This window comes from Mucor mucedo (genome assembly GCF_025094135.1).
Source record: "Mucor mucedo strain NRRL 3635 chromosome Unknown EV154scaffold_2, whole genome shotgun sequence".
In the NCBI taxonomy this organism is placed as follows: Eukaryota; Fungi; Mucoromycota; class Mucoromycetes; order Mucorales; family Mucoraceae; genus Mucor; species Mucor mucedo.
In genome coordinates, this window is record NW_026252286.1 from 84,609 (window position 1) to 98,667 (window position 14,059).

At 38.0% G+C, this 14,059-nt stretch overlaps 4 protein-coding genes across 4 annotated transcripts; 2 read left to right on the forward strand and 2 right to left on the reverse strand.

Annotated features, from left to right (window-relative positions):
- Window positions 1–20: 20 nt before the first annotated feature.
- On the reverse strand, window positions 21–5,882 carry EV154DRAFT_546851 (uncharacterized protein). The gene is made up of 6 exons (XM_051604716.1): window positions 5,538–5,882; window positions 5,244–5,456; window positions 5,168–5,193; window positions 5,034–5,112; window positions 4,540–4,972; window positions 21–4,434 (listed from the first exon to the last, which is right to left on the reverse strand). Exons 1-6 carry the CDS (start codon window positions 5,575–5,577, stop codon window positions 213–215), a joined length of 5,013 nt encoding a protein of 1,670 aa, XP_051463395.1. The 5' UTR covers window positions 5,578–5,882; the 3' UTR covers window positions 21–212.
- A 2,003-nt stretch (window positions 5,883–7,885) lies between these two features.
- EV154DRAFT_490066 (uncharacterized protein) lies at window positions 7,886–9,089 on the forward strand. Its single transcript, XM_051599383.1, has one exon. It carries the CDS (start codon window positions 7,953–7,955, stop codon window positions 8,988–8,990), a length of 1,038 nt encoding a protein of 345 aa, XP_051463396.1. The 5' UTR covers window positions 7,886–7,952; the 3' UTR covers window positions 8,991–9,089.
- EV154DRAFT_490068 (Tub protein) lies at window positions 9,090–10,716 on the reverse strand. Its single transcript, XM_051599384.1, has 7 exons — window positions 10,680–10,716; window positions 10,260–10,621; window positions 9,968–10,201; window positions 9,800–9,917; window positions 9,562–9,748; window positions 9,430–9,513; window positions 9,090–9,380 (listed from the first exon to the last, which is right to left on the reverse strand). Exons 2-7 carry the CDS (start codon window positions 10,502–10,504, stop codon window positions 9,247–9,249), a joined length of 1,002 nt encoding a protein of 333 aa, XP_051463397.1. The 5' UTR covers window positions 10,505–10,621; window positions 10,680–10,716; the 3' UTR covers window positions 9,090–9,246.
- Window positions 10,717–11,058: 342 nt separating this feature from the next.
- Window positions 11,059–13,995, forward strand: EV154DRAFT_410421 (small-subunit processome; the record flags this gene model as incomplete). The annotated part of the gene is made up of 4 exons (XM_051595398.1): window positions 11,059–11,355; window positions 11,432–13,169; window positions 13,302–13,747; window positions 13,810–13,995. 4 exons carry the CDS (start codon window positions 11,059–11,061, stop codon window positions 13,993–13,995), a joined length of 2,667 nt encoding a protein of 888 aa, XP_051463398.1.
- Between the last annotated feature and the right edge of the window lie 64 nt (window positions 13,996–14,059).

The following is a 14,059-nucleotide window of genomic DNA, read 5'->3' on the forward strand; positions in this document are numbered from 1 at the left end:
GATAAATAAAGACTCTCTGGTTATGAAAAAAATGGTAAAATTGCAAAAGGTTTAATTTATTTTGACAAGTGTCTCAAGGTTAAATATCAAATAGTACATCGAATACGAGGGATTCGAAAAAAAAAGTAGTGGGCATAAAAATAATTAGTATGTATAAAAAAAAGGGCGGTAGTGAAGAATGAAAACTATACAAAGAAGATAAGAAAAAGAGATTAGAAGCACATGAATTTACTCTTCTTGTTCATGATTTCATCCATGCGATCTTCAAGAATACGTCTAGCCTTTTCAGCCTTTTCTTTCAAGATCTTTTGTGCTTCCAATTTTTCTAACAATTCCTTACGTTCCTGTTCCGATTCATCCGTTGTACTTTGTTGCTGTGTTTGGATTTGGTTCACTTGGGTTCTCAAGTTTTCAATCTCGATACTACAGGCTTGCTTTTCACGGTTAAGTAAATCCAATTGTTTTTTCACTTCGCGCATCGATGATTCAGAGTGGGATAGTTGTGATTCCAACTTGGTAATAACATCTTGATGAGCTTTCACGTCATTTTCAGCATACTGAGCCTTTCTTTGTAATGAGCGAATTAGTTTATCATACTGTTCAGAAGTAAAATTACCAGAGGAGGTAGAGTTCATGATCTCGCTAAAGCTAGTAGATGTAGTGGAATCATGGCGATGTAACGAAGACTGGCTTGATGCATTGATACTGATAGGATGCATAGGAGGTGACCCAGGTTCGCTTCCAGCGGATGAATCCATTGTAGGCGAGCTAGGCAATGCAGGTAAAGGCGAAGGAATAGGTGGGAGAGGATTAGAAGGTGGTGCGGTGGGAGGAGGTAAATTATTAGAATTGATAGCATTACGACTAGCTCTGAGTGAAGAAGTAGGGCGGTTGTTCGACTCTGATTTCATAGATATACTGGATAATCTCTTGTAGTTATCTTCTTCAAGTTGATTATCTTGAAGCATGGCAGAAACCGATCTGTAGGAGCCAGATTTTGATAGCTTAGCAATGCTTGAAGTTGAAATATCACGTTGCATTTTATAATGAATTAAACTTCCAGTACTGACACTTGTGCTTGGAGGAGGAGGAGAAGAGACACGGGGTGTTTGAGGAGGTGAAGTATACTGCATTGAGTCTCTATTATGCACCAAAAAGTTACTGCTGTTGTTTCTAGGAATTACTTGTTCCATTTCCTTTTCAAGACGATCATTTGCGGCAGTCAACTTCATCAGTTCCAATTCCAGATTTTTGGTTTCGAGAGTGAGTTGCCCACGTTGTAAGATGAGCTGTGATTCGAGATTATCATTATGCTTTAATAGCTGCGAGTTATCTTCTTGTAACTGCAAAATCTTCTCAATTAAATCTTGATGAGATGAATCCATAGAGTTACATACCAGATCATCTTCAAGATCTGATTCACTGTTTTCACTATCAGAAGCAGGTAAGACTCTTGGTTCGTCAAGATTCAAGCGTCGGCTTTGTACAAGCTGTTGTTTTAAATCATCTAAAGAAGCCTCCAATATCTTGATTTTGAGAGAGTATTCGTGACTCTCTTTACGTGAAAGAAGTAATTCTTCCTCTACGGATTCCATTTGGGCTTTCCAAAGCTCATCCTCATGCTTTTTAGTCTGCTGCAAAGACTCAAGTTTGCTTTCAAGCTCAGAAATCATGCCTGTCGAATCCTGGGACGAAGCAAGCGCACGTTCTTCTTTGATGGTGGTTTCTAATTCTGATATAGTTTTGACTAAACCTTGATTTTGGACTAACTGATTTTGAACGGCATGTTCAAGTTCAATCCACTCTTGCTCTTTAGCCAATTTCTCTTTACGCTGAAGATCAAGTTCTTGATCTAGACTTTGTACACGATCTTCAAGAGCACGAACACGTTGTATTCCGACATCAGCTTCAGCCTGCTTGTGCTTGAGTTCCTTAACAAGGCCCGCTTGTTCTGTAAGAGAATGTCGAGCTTCATCTAATTCAACAGTCAGATTCTTCACCATTGTATCGCCCTGAGATGCACGTTGTGAAGCTTGCTGAAGCGATTCAAACAATACTTGTTTTTCTGCAGATAATAAATCGACAGTCTTTCTCTTCTCTTCAATTTCTTCCTGGCGAACTTTATCATGAAACTGGATGTCTTGTAAAGTTTCTATCGATATATCTGATTTAACTTCTTGTAACCTGAGTGTCCCTTCCATAACCTGCATCACCTGCTCGAGTTGTTTTTTCTCAACACTCATACCGCACACATCCTTCAAAACATCATCCAATTGTTCCTTCATCTTGACTGCAATTTCTGTCTTGGCAGCATTTTCCGTTTCCAAATGATGAATGGTCTGGTCACGCGCTTCTAATTGAGAACGAAGTGAGAATAGAAGGTGATCCATTTCCTCCAATTTTAGTTCAAGGCCTTGTATTATAGCATCTTGTTTCTCTTCCACAAGGTGTAAAGCATTCATATCCATTTTAAATTTCTCAAGTTGATCCAGGCCGTGCTGTAAAGTTATTTGTGTTTGTGATTCTTGATTGCGCATTTGTTGTAAGAGGTCTGCATAATCTGCTTTGGCTTGATCTATATCTCCCTGGCGAGAATCGGAAGATTTTTCCAATGTATCTATTTTATCTTGCAATGATTGACTTCGTAACTTTTCATTGGATAACTGAGATTGGTATTCGACACACTGTTCCTTTAAACCTGACATACTGGCTTCAAGGCGTCGGATTTCTTCTAGATGCGTATCTCGTAATTGAGAAAGCTCGAACTTCATTTGCTCAATTTCTTTTAAACGTGCGTCAAGCTCAGAAACATGAGATTCCTTTTCGGATATCATTCGAGCCATTTCTGAGGTCGATAAATTGCCATTTTGCTCCTTCGTCATCTTCAACTCCTTTTCAAGCTCCTCACATCGCGTTTGACATTGATCAAGCTCCTTCCTCAATAAATCCTTTTCAAGTAAATCTGTTGTCTCCTCTGTGGTAATTAATTTTCGGTCGGATAGTACTGCAATTCTTTCGGTCAACTCTAATCGTTCAGTTTCTGCAGTTGATAAACGAGCTTCTAAATCACTAATGTATTGTTCAGTGTGGTCGTCCATATCTCTAAACTTCATGATCTTTTCCCTTAATTCTGAAAGAATTTGCTGGTCACGTTGTCCGTCACTCACAGCTTTTTCTAATTGACCTTCTAACTCTAAACAGTAGCTTTCGGATACCTGCTCACGGTCAAGTGCCGTTTTCAGACGATCCTGGAGATCCTTGAGTGCGCAGACTTCAGTGCTTTGTAAATTTTGATACTCTTCAATTTTAGCTTGTTGCTCTACCAAAGCTTCATCCGAGTGTGTCAATGCAGCGCGTGCCATAGCTAATTGGGACTCGAGCCCGGATATCGATTTTTCATATTCTTCAATCACAGGTTCGACTAAATGTTGGAAGGCTGAACCACCCATATCGGGCTTTTGCTGACGAAGTTCTTTTTCAACCAGTTGGTTCCGTTCTCGAGTGACAGTAACTTGGTTTTGTAGTTCCTCGATTTGACGTCGAAGATCCATAACTGTTGGATGGTGGTTGTTTGTTAGAGTGTCGAATAACTCTAATGATGATGAGCTATTAGGAGTGATTGTTGTAGTGTTTGAGATTGATGTTTGTGGATCATTGTCTGACATGGAAGATGAAGGTGATACAATGCCATGTACAAAAGTGTGCGACTTTGGCGATCCATTAGATGACATTGGTGATGGTGTGCCACGACTATTTCCCTTTAGTGATTTGACCTCGCTTTTTAATTTCGAAATAATCTGTCGTAAATGATCCAAATTATCGCTAGTCATCCATTCTTCAGTTTCATTGCGTTCTGATTTATTGCGAATGTTTCGTGCACGATATGCATATTTGATAGTGTTGATAGTTTCAGTTAAATTAATTTCAGCAGGACTAACGCAAGCAATCATTAAAGTTGTTGAATTGCCGCCCAATGAATCTTGCAACAGCCGTGTGAGTTTTGAATCTCTGTAAGGTACATGTGTTGATTTCTTAGAAGATGGATCTGAAAGCGCAGAAATAACATTACCAAGCGCTAACAAACCAGCATTGATATTAATGCCTTCTTTACGACGATCTCCTTCTGCAGCGGTTCTTTTTAATCTTTCAGAGCCAGCAAGATCTACAAAGTGAAACTTGGAATTGACAATCATCCATTCACCTTGCTCACTATCGGGTGGGGTGACAGTTCCTTGTTGTTTTTCCATTTGTCCAATTAAGGCTTTAACATTTAATGTGCTATGTCGAGGTGTGACGGTTTTGGTGGCTGGTTTGTTGGACGGCACCCATTTCTCTTGTTTCAGTGTTACAGAGAAAATAGCGTGTGATCTAGATGACACAGCATTCATGTCTGTGGAACCTGTTGCGCGATTTTTTGTACCCATTTCAAGGTGTCTGATTGATAAAAAAAGGGAGAATGTCAGGTTAGTACTGTTTTTTTCTTTTTTTGTTGTTGTTGGAGTGTCTGTTTATATATAATGCAATGCATTGCATCATTACCTAAGAACATCTTCAGTATTTCCAACAGGTACCTCCCTTAAGCCTGTCCATATAATATGTCCTTTTGTATCTTCTCGTATGGTGACAGGTGCTCTCTCATGAGGAGGAGCTGGATTTAATAAATCGATTAATTCCTCATTATAAATCTCGATAAAGGAAACATGGACAGTGTAACGAGTTGCTTTATCATTGGTTGTAGTTGGTATAGTATTAGGTATAGTTGTGGCATTGGATCCACGTCGAGGGGGTGTCATCATTGATACAGGTCTTAATTTTACAGTGGATGTTGATTTCCTTGGAGCTCTTAAACCCGACGTAGGGGGGAATGTGTTTAGTACAGACGGTGCTCGCTTTAATTGTGGTGATGGCGACGATTCCTTTTGAATATCGTCTAATCTATGGAATAATGCGGACATTGCACGAGGAATAATACCTATAAGCCATGGTTAGTTAATATTTCAATTTTTTTTTTCTAATTATTTATCTGTACATACCTTCTTGATCTGGGTTTGCACCGATGTGATCATCTATGGCGGTACCCATAGTGTATGTTTTACCAGATGATGTTTGGCCCTATATGTAATCAATTAGTTAAGGTCGATCAAAATACAAGTTTTTCAGATCTTACATAAGCTAAAATAGTAACATTATAGCCTACATCAAGGGTTAATCATCTGTACTATTTTATTTATATCTTTCTTTACCATCTATAAATCTGTCAACAAAATTAGAGGCTACCGAAGTAAATACTTGTTCTTGTGTGCTACTAGCATCAAAGACATGATCAAATTGAAATGTTTTTTGGTGAGGAACGATGGCTATTGATTTTTCGTAAGTTTTTATAACGTCGGAATTAGTGGAATGCGAGAACCGTGGTTGGGATCGGTCGGATTGTGTTAAAGGTCTTACTCGAAGTGCTAAAAAGAAAATGATTTAATTTCTGAAATTATAAGTTGTATTTGTGTGTGTGTGTGTGTGTGTGTGTGTGTGATTTTTACCAACTTGGACAGCTGTTGTGATTGGTTGATTTTGTGTCATGATTATTTAAGCACCATAAAAAATTTTATATCAAAAAAAAAAGTATAAAGAATGTGAAAGAGAAAAGAATTAGGAGATAGTAAGTGAGTGAGAATAACAATGTTTGTTGTGTAAGAGGAGGTTTTTTTTCTTTAATAAATCAAGGGATGGGGTGGGTTGTTAGGGTTTAAAGGAGGTTTATTTTTTTGCAGACTGTCAAAAAAAAAAAAAAAATCCAAGTTTGTATATGAAATAATTGTTTAATGAATGTGTGGGCAAATAAATAAATAATAATAAAAGGAATGAAATTATTTATATGTACATTCAGCAAAGGATAAAGAGAAAAAGAGAAATAGATGGGATATTTGTAAATTATATATTGTTGTAACTGGTTACACTATTTTGCTTGGTTGAGAATACGTTCAGCATCCTTGGAATAAATATAACTTGCTCCCGACCATATAGTTGTACTACCAGCAATCCATCTTTAGAAGTACAGATAATTAATTTCTTATTCCCGATAGGTTTATAAATATCTTATTGTGAAGCATTTAACTTTCATTGTTAAATTATCCAGATGTAGCCGTGGCCAAAGTAACACTCATCAACACTAACTGTAATAAAGTATCAACGTTACTATTGATGGTTGGTCTACCTTCCAAAGAAGTTTTCGAGGAATCAAATTAACGAACTAATGATTTCTTGTGTAATATTTAATTTAGAATCTACAACCATTGATCACGTTCATATGAATTGCCTTACTGGTTTAGGCAGAAGAATACATCTACAATAAAAGGCTGCAATGACAACTTCTGCAACACGTCCAAGAATAACATATGCCAATGATACTACACCCACATTAAATACCTCGTTCGATTTTTTCCTTTTTCATTTTTATTCTAATTTCTCACAAGGGATGAAAGTTTGCGTAGTCAATACTATTAACAATACAGTGACCAGTGACATAGAACCCCCATGCTGCCAATAATGAATTCCAACTTCGTCGGACAATAAACATATTCTGCTGTTATTTAAAAACATGAGTTGTACAGAAAAGGATGAACGTGGATTTGCCACAAACTATGTATGTCAAACCTGTAAAAATAAAAATCTAGATGCCAGATAAGAAACTGCAATTAGTTTACACACCACAAACATACTGAACATATTAAATATAGTTTGAGCAAAAGCATACAAACACTTGTAAAATATATTCATGAAACTGAGGCTTATCTTTTATTATCTGTTTCTTATCTTTTTTTTTTTTTTTTCGGTCAAAATAGGTGTAGTCAAAACAGATCTTGCGAAGGTACAGATTTTGGCATTGCAAGACATGCACCTATAAGGTCTTGTTTAAAAGAAAGTGTTTGAAGTCCTTGAAAATTATTACGAGTGTATATACCAACATATTCTTTGGTCCAACATTTTACATTAGGAAAGCATGAGTCTTTACATTAGAAATGTTGCTGTTGTTTGTTAGAGTCATGTAAACGTAAATGGTAATGATAAAACTAACAATTCCTGGGTAGGCACAGCTTTCATTAAAACTTTATTCTTACACGCTGTTGCTACGCTAACCAATAACAATAAAGCCTTTTTTTTTTCTGTCGGTACGGGGTTTCTTGTTTCTAAAAGTAACAGCAGGGTGATTACAAAAATGATTATGCACTTAGTTTTATCTTTGTGTAGTCTCCTTGGTAGTAGCAAGGGACCATTTGTAGGGGAAGGGGAAAAGATGACAAAATGATAACTTATGTTTTTACAGTGCAATAATCGACAATAAAGCAGCTGAAGATAAATTTGGAAAGGGGTCAAAATAGAAAACTTGTTGAAAGAAGTATGCCTTTAGAAATGGATGTTTAACAGTAACGAGTCCCATTAATTCTGCTTCTTAAAACCACAAATTATAGTGAACTATAATACCTGACTAAGCTTAATCAATATGTGTATACAAAATTATGTAAATTGGTTGTCCAGATCGTTCGATCCCGAACTGTTCATGCAAGCACATTAAATCAGAGATACATTTTTTTTTCACACTTCATTTAGTCAATTCCTTTTTTTTTCTATCAGACCAGATAAAATCCATTCTTCCAATCGATTTTTGTTTTCTTTTGTATGTTAACCCGTTCTTTATCATAGATAAACACGGAATATATTTGTTTCTCCATACAGGTTTATTAAAAGGATCTAAAAATTTAAACTCATTTAAAGTTTCTTGCCCGGATTGGCCAAAGAAGTATTTTGAAACAAAACTGGGTGAAGGCGTTCATGAGATAGATAAAAAAAAAATTATCGTGGGAGTAAAAAAAAAAGAATAAAAGAACCTAATTTTTTTATATTTTTTCGCGCTCTTTCTTTCTGTTTTTCATTATTTTATTTCAGAAAGCACACAGATGCCAGACGTCAAATTGAATAACCGAAGCGACAGACGCGTCGCACAACGACTTGACGCCAAAAGACAAAGCAAGCGGGAAAAGGAACTGATGAAATCATCTCCCAACGCAAGTAAGTATAACGCAAAAAAGAGTCGCAAGAAAGCAGCAAAAAAATCCCAAATCACCGCTACGACCCCCATTGCTTCTGTGAAGCCCCATCCAATCACTCTTTCTGGGGATACGTTCAGTATGGCTATGGAGTCACTCGTTCACCACCACTCAGCAAAAAAATCAAGCGACCCGGAAAACGACAGCAGCTCTGCAACTGAGGAGGATTCATCAGTAAATACAGCCACAAAAGAGGAGCCTGTCGTCGAGTCATTGATTATTACAGCCCCTAAAGAAGAGCTTGCCATGGAAACCATTTCAAGCATAACAACTGAAGAAGAAGATGCAGTCATAGGAGAAGAACCTTTTGTCAAGACATCAGAAGATGAAAAGCTTGTCAACAAATCATTGATTTTCTCGTCCCCCAAAGAAGACCTTGTCGCCGAGTCATTAGTCACTACAGCTCCCAAAAAAGAGCCTGTTATGAAAAGCATTTCAAGCCTGGGAATTGAAAAAGAAATTACCGCAGTTGACGATAATATCAATCATCAGCAAGATGATAGTTCTCAAGACGAAAATATCACTGCGAAACAAGAAAAAACCCAATTGAATGAATCAGTTAGTTCTATCATTCAAAAAGCGGCCCATGCCAGCGAGAAAGACACCATCCAAAATAATGAAGTGGACAAGGAGTTACCATCTACACAGCAGTTCGTGTTTCCTCCGACAACTGTTACAAACAACCCTGTCCCATTAAGCGGTCCTACGCCGGTGCCTTCCACAAAAAAGAAAAATATCATTTCACGCCTTTATAAAAAATCAGTTAAAGCGTGCGATGAATTCATTACTGAAAAAATTCAATCAATTGGCAAAGTCAATCGTATTGGCATCGTTTTAAACGAAAGTACTAAGCCCAATGGATCCTGGAAGAAACTTTTAAAAAAATAATTGCCTTCCTTAAATCATACCACCCAATATATATGTATAACACCTATCCTATTCCCCTAGCTTTAATAAATAAATAAAATAGTTTTTCAATACCAAAAGCGACTTGTCCTTTGTCACTAGCATCGTATTTGTGATTTTAGAAACATATATAGAAAGCTTTTGTATATCTATGTATGCAGTATTGTTGCTTTGAAAGAGTAAAAAGCTTGTAATAGATTGAGTAATTTTATTGTGCTTTCTGGTATTGTGACATGTACTACTCGCAGGCAAGTTTAGCATCAAATGATGTAAGGGCAATTGAAAAGGCTTGCAATAAGCACATCGGGTATTTGTAGTCCATGGTAAATGAATCTCTTTCTACACGGCCAAATTGCATTACGATATAATCCACTATTTAAATATGTCAGCGTATGTCGGAGTCAAAAACATTCACACTTACAATCATTATCATGCACAATTTGAAAGTTTTTGACAGATGCTTGTGTTACTCTTCCATTGAAATTGAGAACAAATGATTGTGTTTCTAAGCAAGTATTAGGATTATTCTACTATGACTATAGTTTCATCCTACCTTCATTCCACTGAGGACTTTTGTTGTGAAGCACTAAAAGATCTCTGGCACCCCCATCACGATACTTACTCAAAAGCATCTCAGATTCTTTGGCTGGTCGATATTCAGGCCTTTTACCGTCTCTTGTTAGCGTATGCATCAGTATCGTCATTTTACGAGGTCCTTTAAAACCGAGAATATTGGGATCCTATATTCCAATTGATAAATAAACAAGACAGATCAAGGTAGAAACACCTACGTATAAAACTGCACCCAGTTCCTCTCTAATTGGCAGATCTTTTTTCGTGGCAATCTCTCTCTTCAATGGGCTCTTTCCATGCGAATATATAACAAATGTTGTGCCCAAAAAATTGGATCTAATAGATTCAATGAGCCACATTATTGAGCTTGAGATCTATAATCTTACCTGACTTTGCCCAATTCAACGTACCCTTCTGGTACACTTTGATTTTCACGATAAATACCCGTAATTGTGTAATAACTCGTGTTACTTTTTCTCTTTTTTCGAGCTGTCATGACATGATGAATCTCTCCCGTTTCTAAATGCTCAATAAATAAATGGTATTGCGGGTACAATTTATCTAGACCATCTCGGCAACGGTGTATACGACATGTTACACGGGTATTTAATGCAGCAGGTCTATACAAGTTAAGCTGAGCCCTTGGATTTCTCTCTTGTTTTACTTTATTTTATTTACCTGAAGGCAATGTCCAGCAACTCTTTCTCGGTCGTTAGTGGTCTTTGTAAAACAAAGTCGATTGGTGGTACGGGTCTTGTTACTCGCACAGTTTGTGAACTAGTGTCTAAATCTGTAGGAACAATCGGTACTTCGGTCAATTCCTCTTCTTCGTCTTCATCCAGAGATGTAGGGTTACTAAAAGACTCCGTCGACAGCTGTGGATGAACAATCTGGTGAGCGTCGGGTTGAGTCATGTCGTTCATAAACAAAGAATAAAAAGAAACAGAGTAAAAAAGAAAAAATCCAAAGCAGAACACTGGACTTGCAATTCCTCGGAAATGACGTCCATGTCTATATTCAATTTTGATTCGTCTACACTCCTAAAGAAAATTATTACAAAAAAGGAAACTATTTTAAAGTCGTATTCACTGAACCAACTTGCAATGAAACTTGTAACTTGATATATTTCTCTTGCAAAATCCACGATTTACGAGATATTTCTTGAAGCAGCGCTTTCCCCTCGCTGTAGAATGTTACAGAGGAATGATTCAAGCATTACACTCCAGTGAACAAAAAAACATCCGTTGGTTTTTTAGAATGGTTACTTAAATGAACAAAATCATGGGCCAAGGTTTCTTCGGACGAAGGTTCTTACCAACCCTTCAATGGCCAGACGAAGGAAATAAAAAAGCAGTACAAAGCAGTCAGCATTTTATTGAAATTCAGCAGTGTAAATCCAAGTCACGCCTCCCTGAGCGAAAAAAAAAAAAAAAGTTAAAAACTGTCGAAAACTCTTTTCAAACAATTGTAATTCAACATGGCTCGCCCACAAAAGAAAGGAGGACCTAAGCCCTCTATTACCAAAAAGAAGGGTGGATTTGGAAAAAAGACAGCCCAAGATGATTTTGTCAGTAAGGCTCTTAGCCGCGATGTTTTTGAAGCAGCTGAAGAATCCGATCGTCGTAAGGGTCACGATCTCGACGAAGTAGATAATTTAGAGTATGACGCCGGTGAAATCGATGAGGAAGACGATGAGGAAATTGACTCCGATGAAGCCTTTGATGAATCCGACGAAGAGCGTTTCGACGGTTATAAGTTTTTAGGTTCAACAAAGGTAAAACAAAAAACAAAAAAAAAAAAAACGAAAATAGCTCATACCATGATATCCCAACATTTTTTTTTATCCTTAGTCTTCAGAAAAGAAGAAGGCCCTTAAGCCTAGCACTGGAGAAATTGATTTGAATGAGGACTCCGACGAGGAAGAAGATTCTGAGGACGAGAACGGTGAAGGATACATGGATCTTTCTCAAATGCTCGGTGGAGATCAAGATAAAGATGAAGCTAGTGATGAAGAGGAAGAGGAATTCCGAGGATTTGATGATATTGAGGATGATGAATCTGACGAAGATGAAGACATGGAATTAGATAACCAAGTTGCTGATTTGATCGACAGTATCGAATCAAAGAAGCGTAGACGTGCCGGCGAGGAGGAAGGCAGCATTAAAAAGCGTCAATTGAAAGAAAGAAATGAATCCTACAAGGAAAGTGAATTCAACTTGGCCACCCGTGAAGAAGATGATGCCTCAAAGAAACTGAGTCTTAATGATCTTATGGGTACTGTGGATGATGAGGCTGCTTTTGGTACCTTAAAATCCAGTCTTGAAGTATTAGCTGGTAAAGGCAAGAATCTTAGTCGTCGTGCTTTGGATGCTCCTCTCCCTAAGCGTGTCCAAGATCGTATGGAACGTACTGCCGCTTCTGCCACTGTCAATGAAGAAATCACTAAATGGCAACCCACTATCAAAATGAACCGTGAAGCTGAGCATCTTTCTTTTCCCTTGCGCGATAATAACCTTGCTCCCAGAGAAAATAAAACTAGTGCTGGTATGGCTGAAAAGTTTAAAGCCGAAACCCCTCTTGAACAACAAATTGCTCAAGCTCTTGCTGATGCCGGCATGAAGGATCAGGAATTAGAAGCCTTTGAGGCTCTCAAGTTAAACAAACTTACGGTGGAAGAAGTTGCCGAAAAGCGTAAGGAACTTCGCTTGATGCGTGAATTAATGTTCCGTCATGAAATCAAGAACAAGCGTCTCAAGAAGATTAAGAGTAAGAGTTACAGAAAGTTGCAACGTAAAGAAAAGGATAAGTTGACCTCTCAAATCGCTGACGTGGCTGAAATTGATCATGAAATGGAGGGTGATGATAAGATGGATGCTGCTGCTAACAGAGCTGAAGAGCGTATGTCTTTGAAGCATAAGAACACCAGTAAATGGGCTAAACGTGCTTTGGCTCGTGGTACACAAGATGAAGGTACCCGTGATGCTATTATGGAACAATTGCGCCGTGGTGAAGAACTTCGTCGCAGAATCGATGGTGATCAATCTGAAGATAGTGACGAAGCTGAAGAGAATGACGAAACTTACGTCAACAATCAATTGTCCAAGTTAAACGACGAGATCGCCGAAGATACCCAACCCCAAAAGGGTTTACTCTCCATGAAATTCATGCAAGACGCTGCTAAGCGTCAATTAGAAGCCACCAAGAAGGATGTGGCTGATTTCGAAAAGGAATGGCTTGCTGCCGACAGTGATGAGGACGAGGAACAAAAGGAGGAAGCGAACCACTCTGTTGTCGAAAATAATCCCGGCCGTATGGCTTATGGTGCCAAAGCTAAGCAAATCAAGAAAGCCAAGGCTACCGAAGAAGAGAGTGATGATGAAACTGGCATGGTTACTATTAACCAAGCTGGACAAATAAAAAAGATTTCGCATTCAGCTGTTCACAAAACTAGTACATCTACACCCATCAACTTAAAGAACCAAAGTCCTTTGGCTGATTTAAATAACGATGATTCCGCTAATCCTTGGCTCCAGGCTGATACATCTCGTCTTTCCAAGAAAGCTTCCAAGAGCAACAAGGCTATCTCTGGTCAAACAGAGACTCGCGCTGAGCACAGTATATCCAAGATGAATAAGACCAAGAGTGAAAAGTCTGCAGCTAACGATACAACAGAGGATGTGGAACTTGATTTAACAAAGATTATGTCCATAAAATCTCAAGAAAAGCCTAAAGAAACTAAGAAGGCTGCTAAAAAAGAAAAGAAATCACCAGCTAAATCTACACCAGCCAAGCCCACATCTAATATTGCCAAGTCAAAGCTCGCCAAGGGCGATTCAGACTCTGAAGCAGACGATGGAAGCGACGACGAGGACGATCAAATGGTGCACAATGACAAGGTTTCTTTCAGTCAGCGCGAACTTGTTGCCAGAGCATTTGCCAACGATGATGTTGTTGCCGATTTTGAAGACGAAAAGATGGCCGAAATTGAGAGAGACGGTGATCAAGTGGAGGATTTAACTTTGCCTGGTTGGGGTGCTTGGGGTGGATCAGGTGTCAAGAAGTCTAAGAAGAAGAAGATTCTTAAAGTCACTAAAGGTATTGATGCTCAAAACAGAAAGGATGCCAAACTTGCACATGTCATTATCAATGAGAAACTTAACAAGAAGGTAAATACAAATTACGGGTATTTAACAGAGCTGTTTATTAAATCATGTATAATTTTTTTTAGGCCGAAAAATACCGTGTTACTTCTGTACCTTTCCCCTTTAAAACTATGGAACAATATGAAAGATCTATTAGCCAGCCTGTTGGTAATGAATGGAACACACGTCAAACTTTCATGAAGATGACCAAGCCTAGAATTATCACTAAGCTTGGTAAGGTCATTGATCCTCTCAACGCTCCCTTCGCATAGAAGTTATAATATTTCTTCTCTCACCTTTACTCCCATTAAACATTATAAATAAGACTTATAAAAA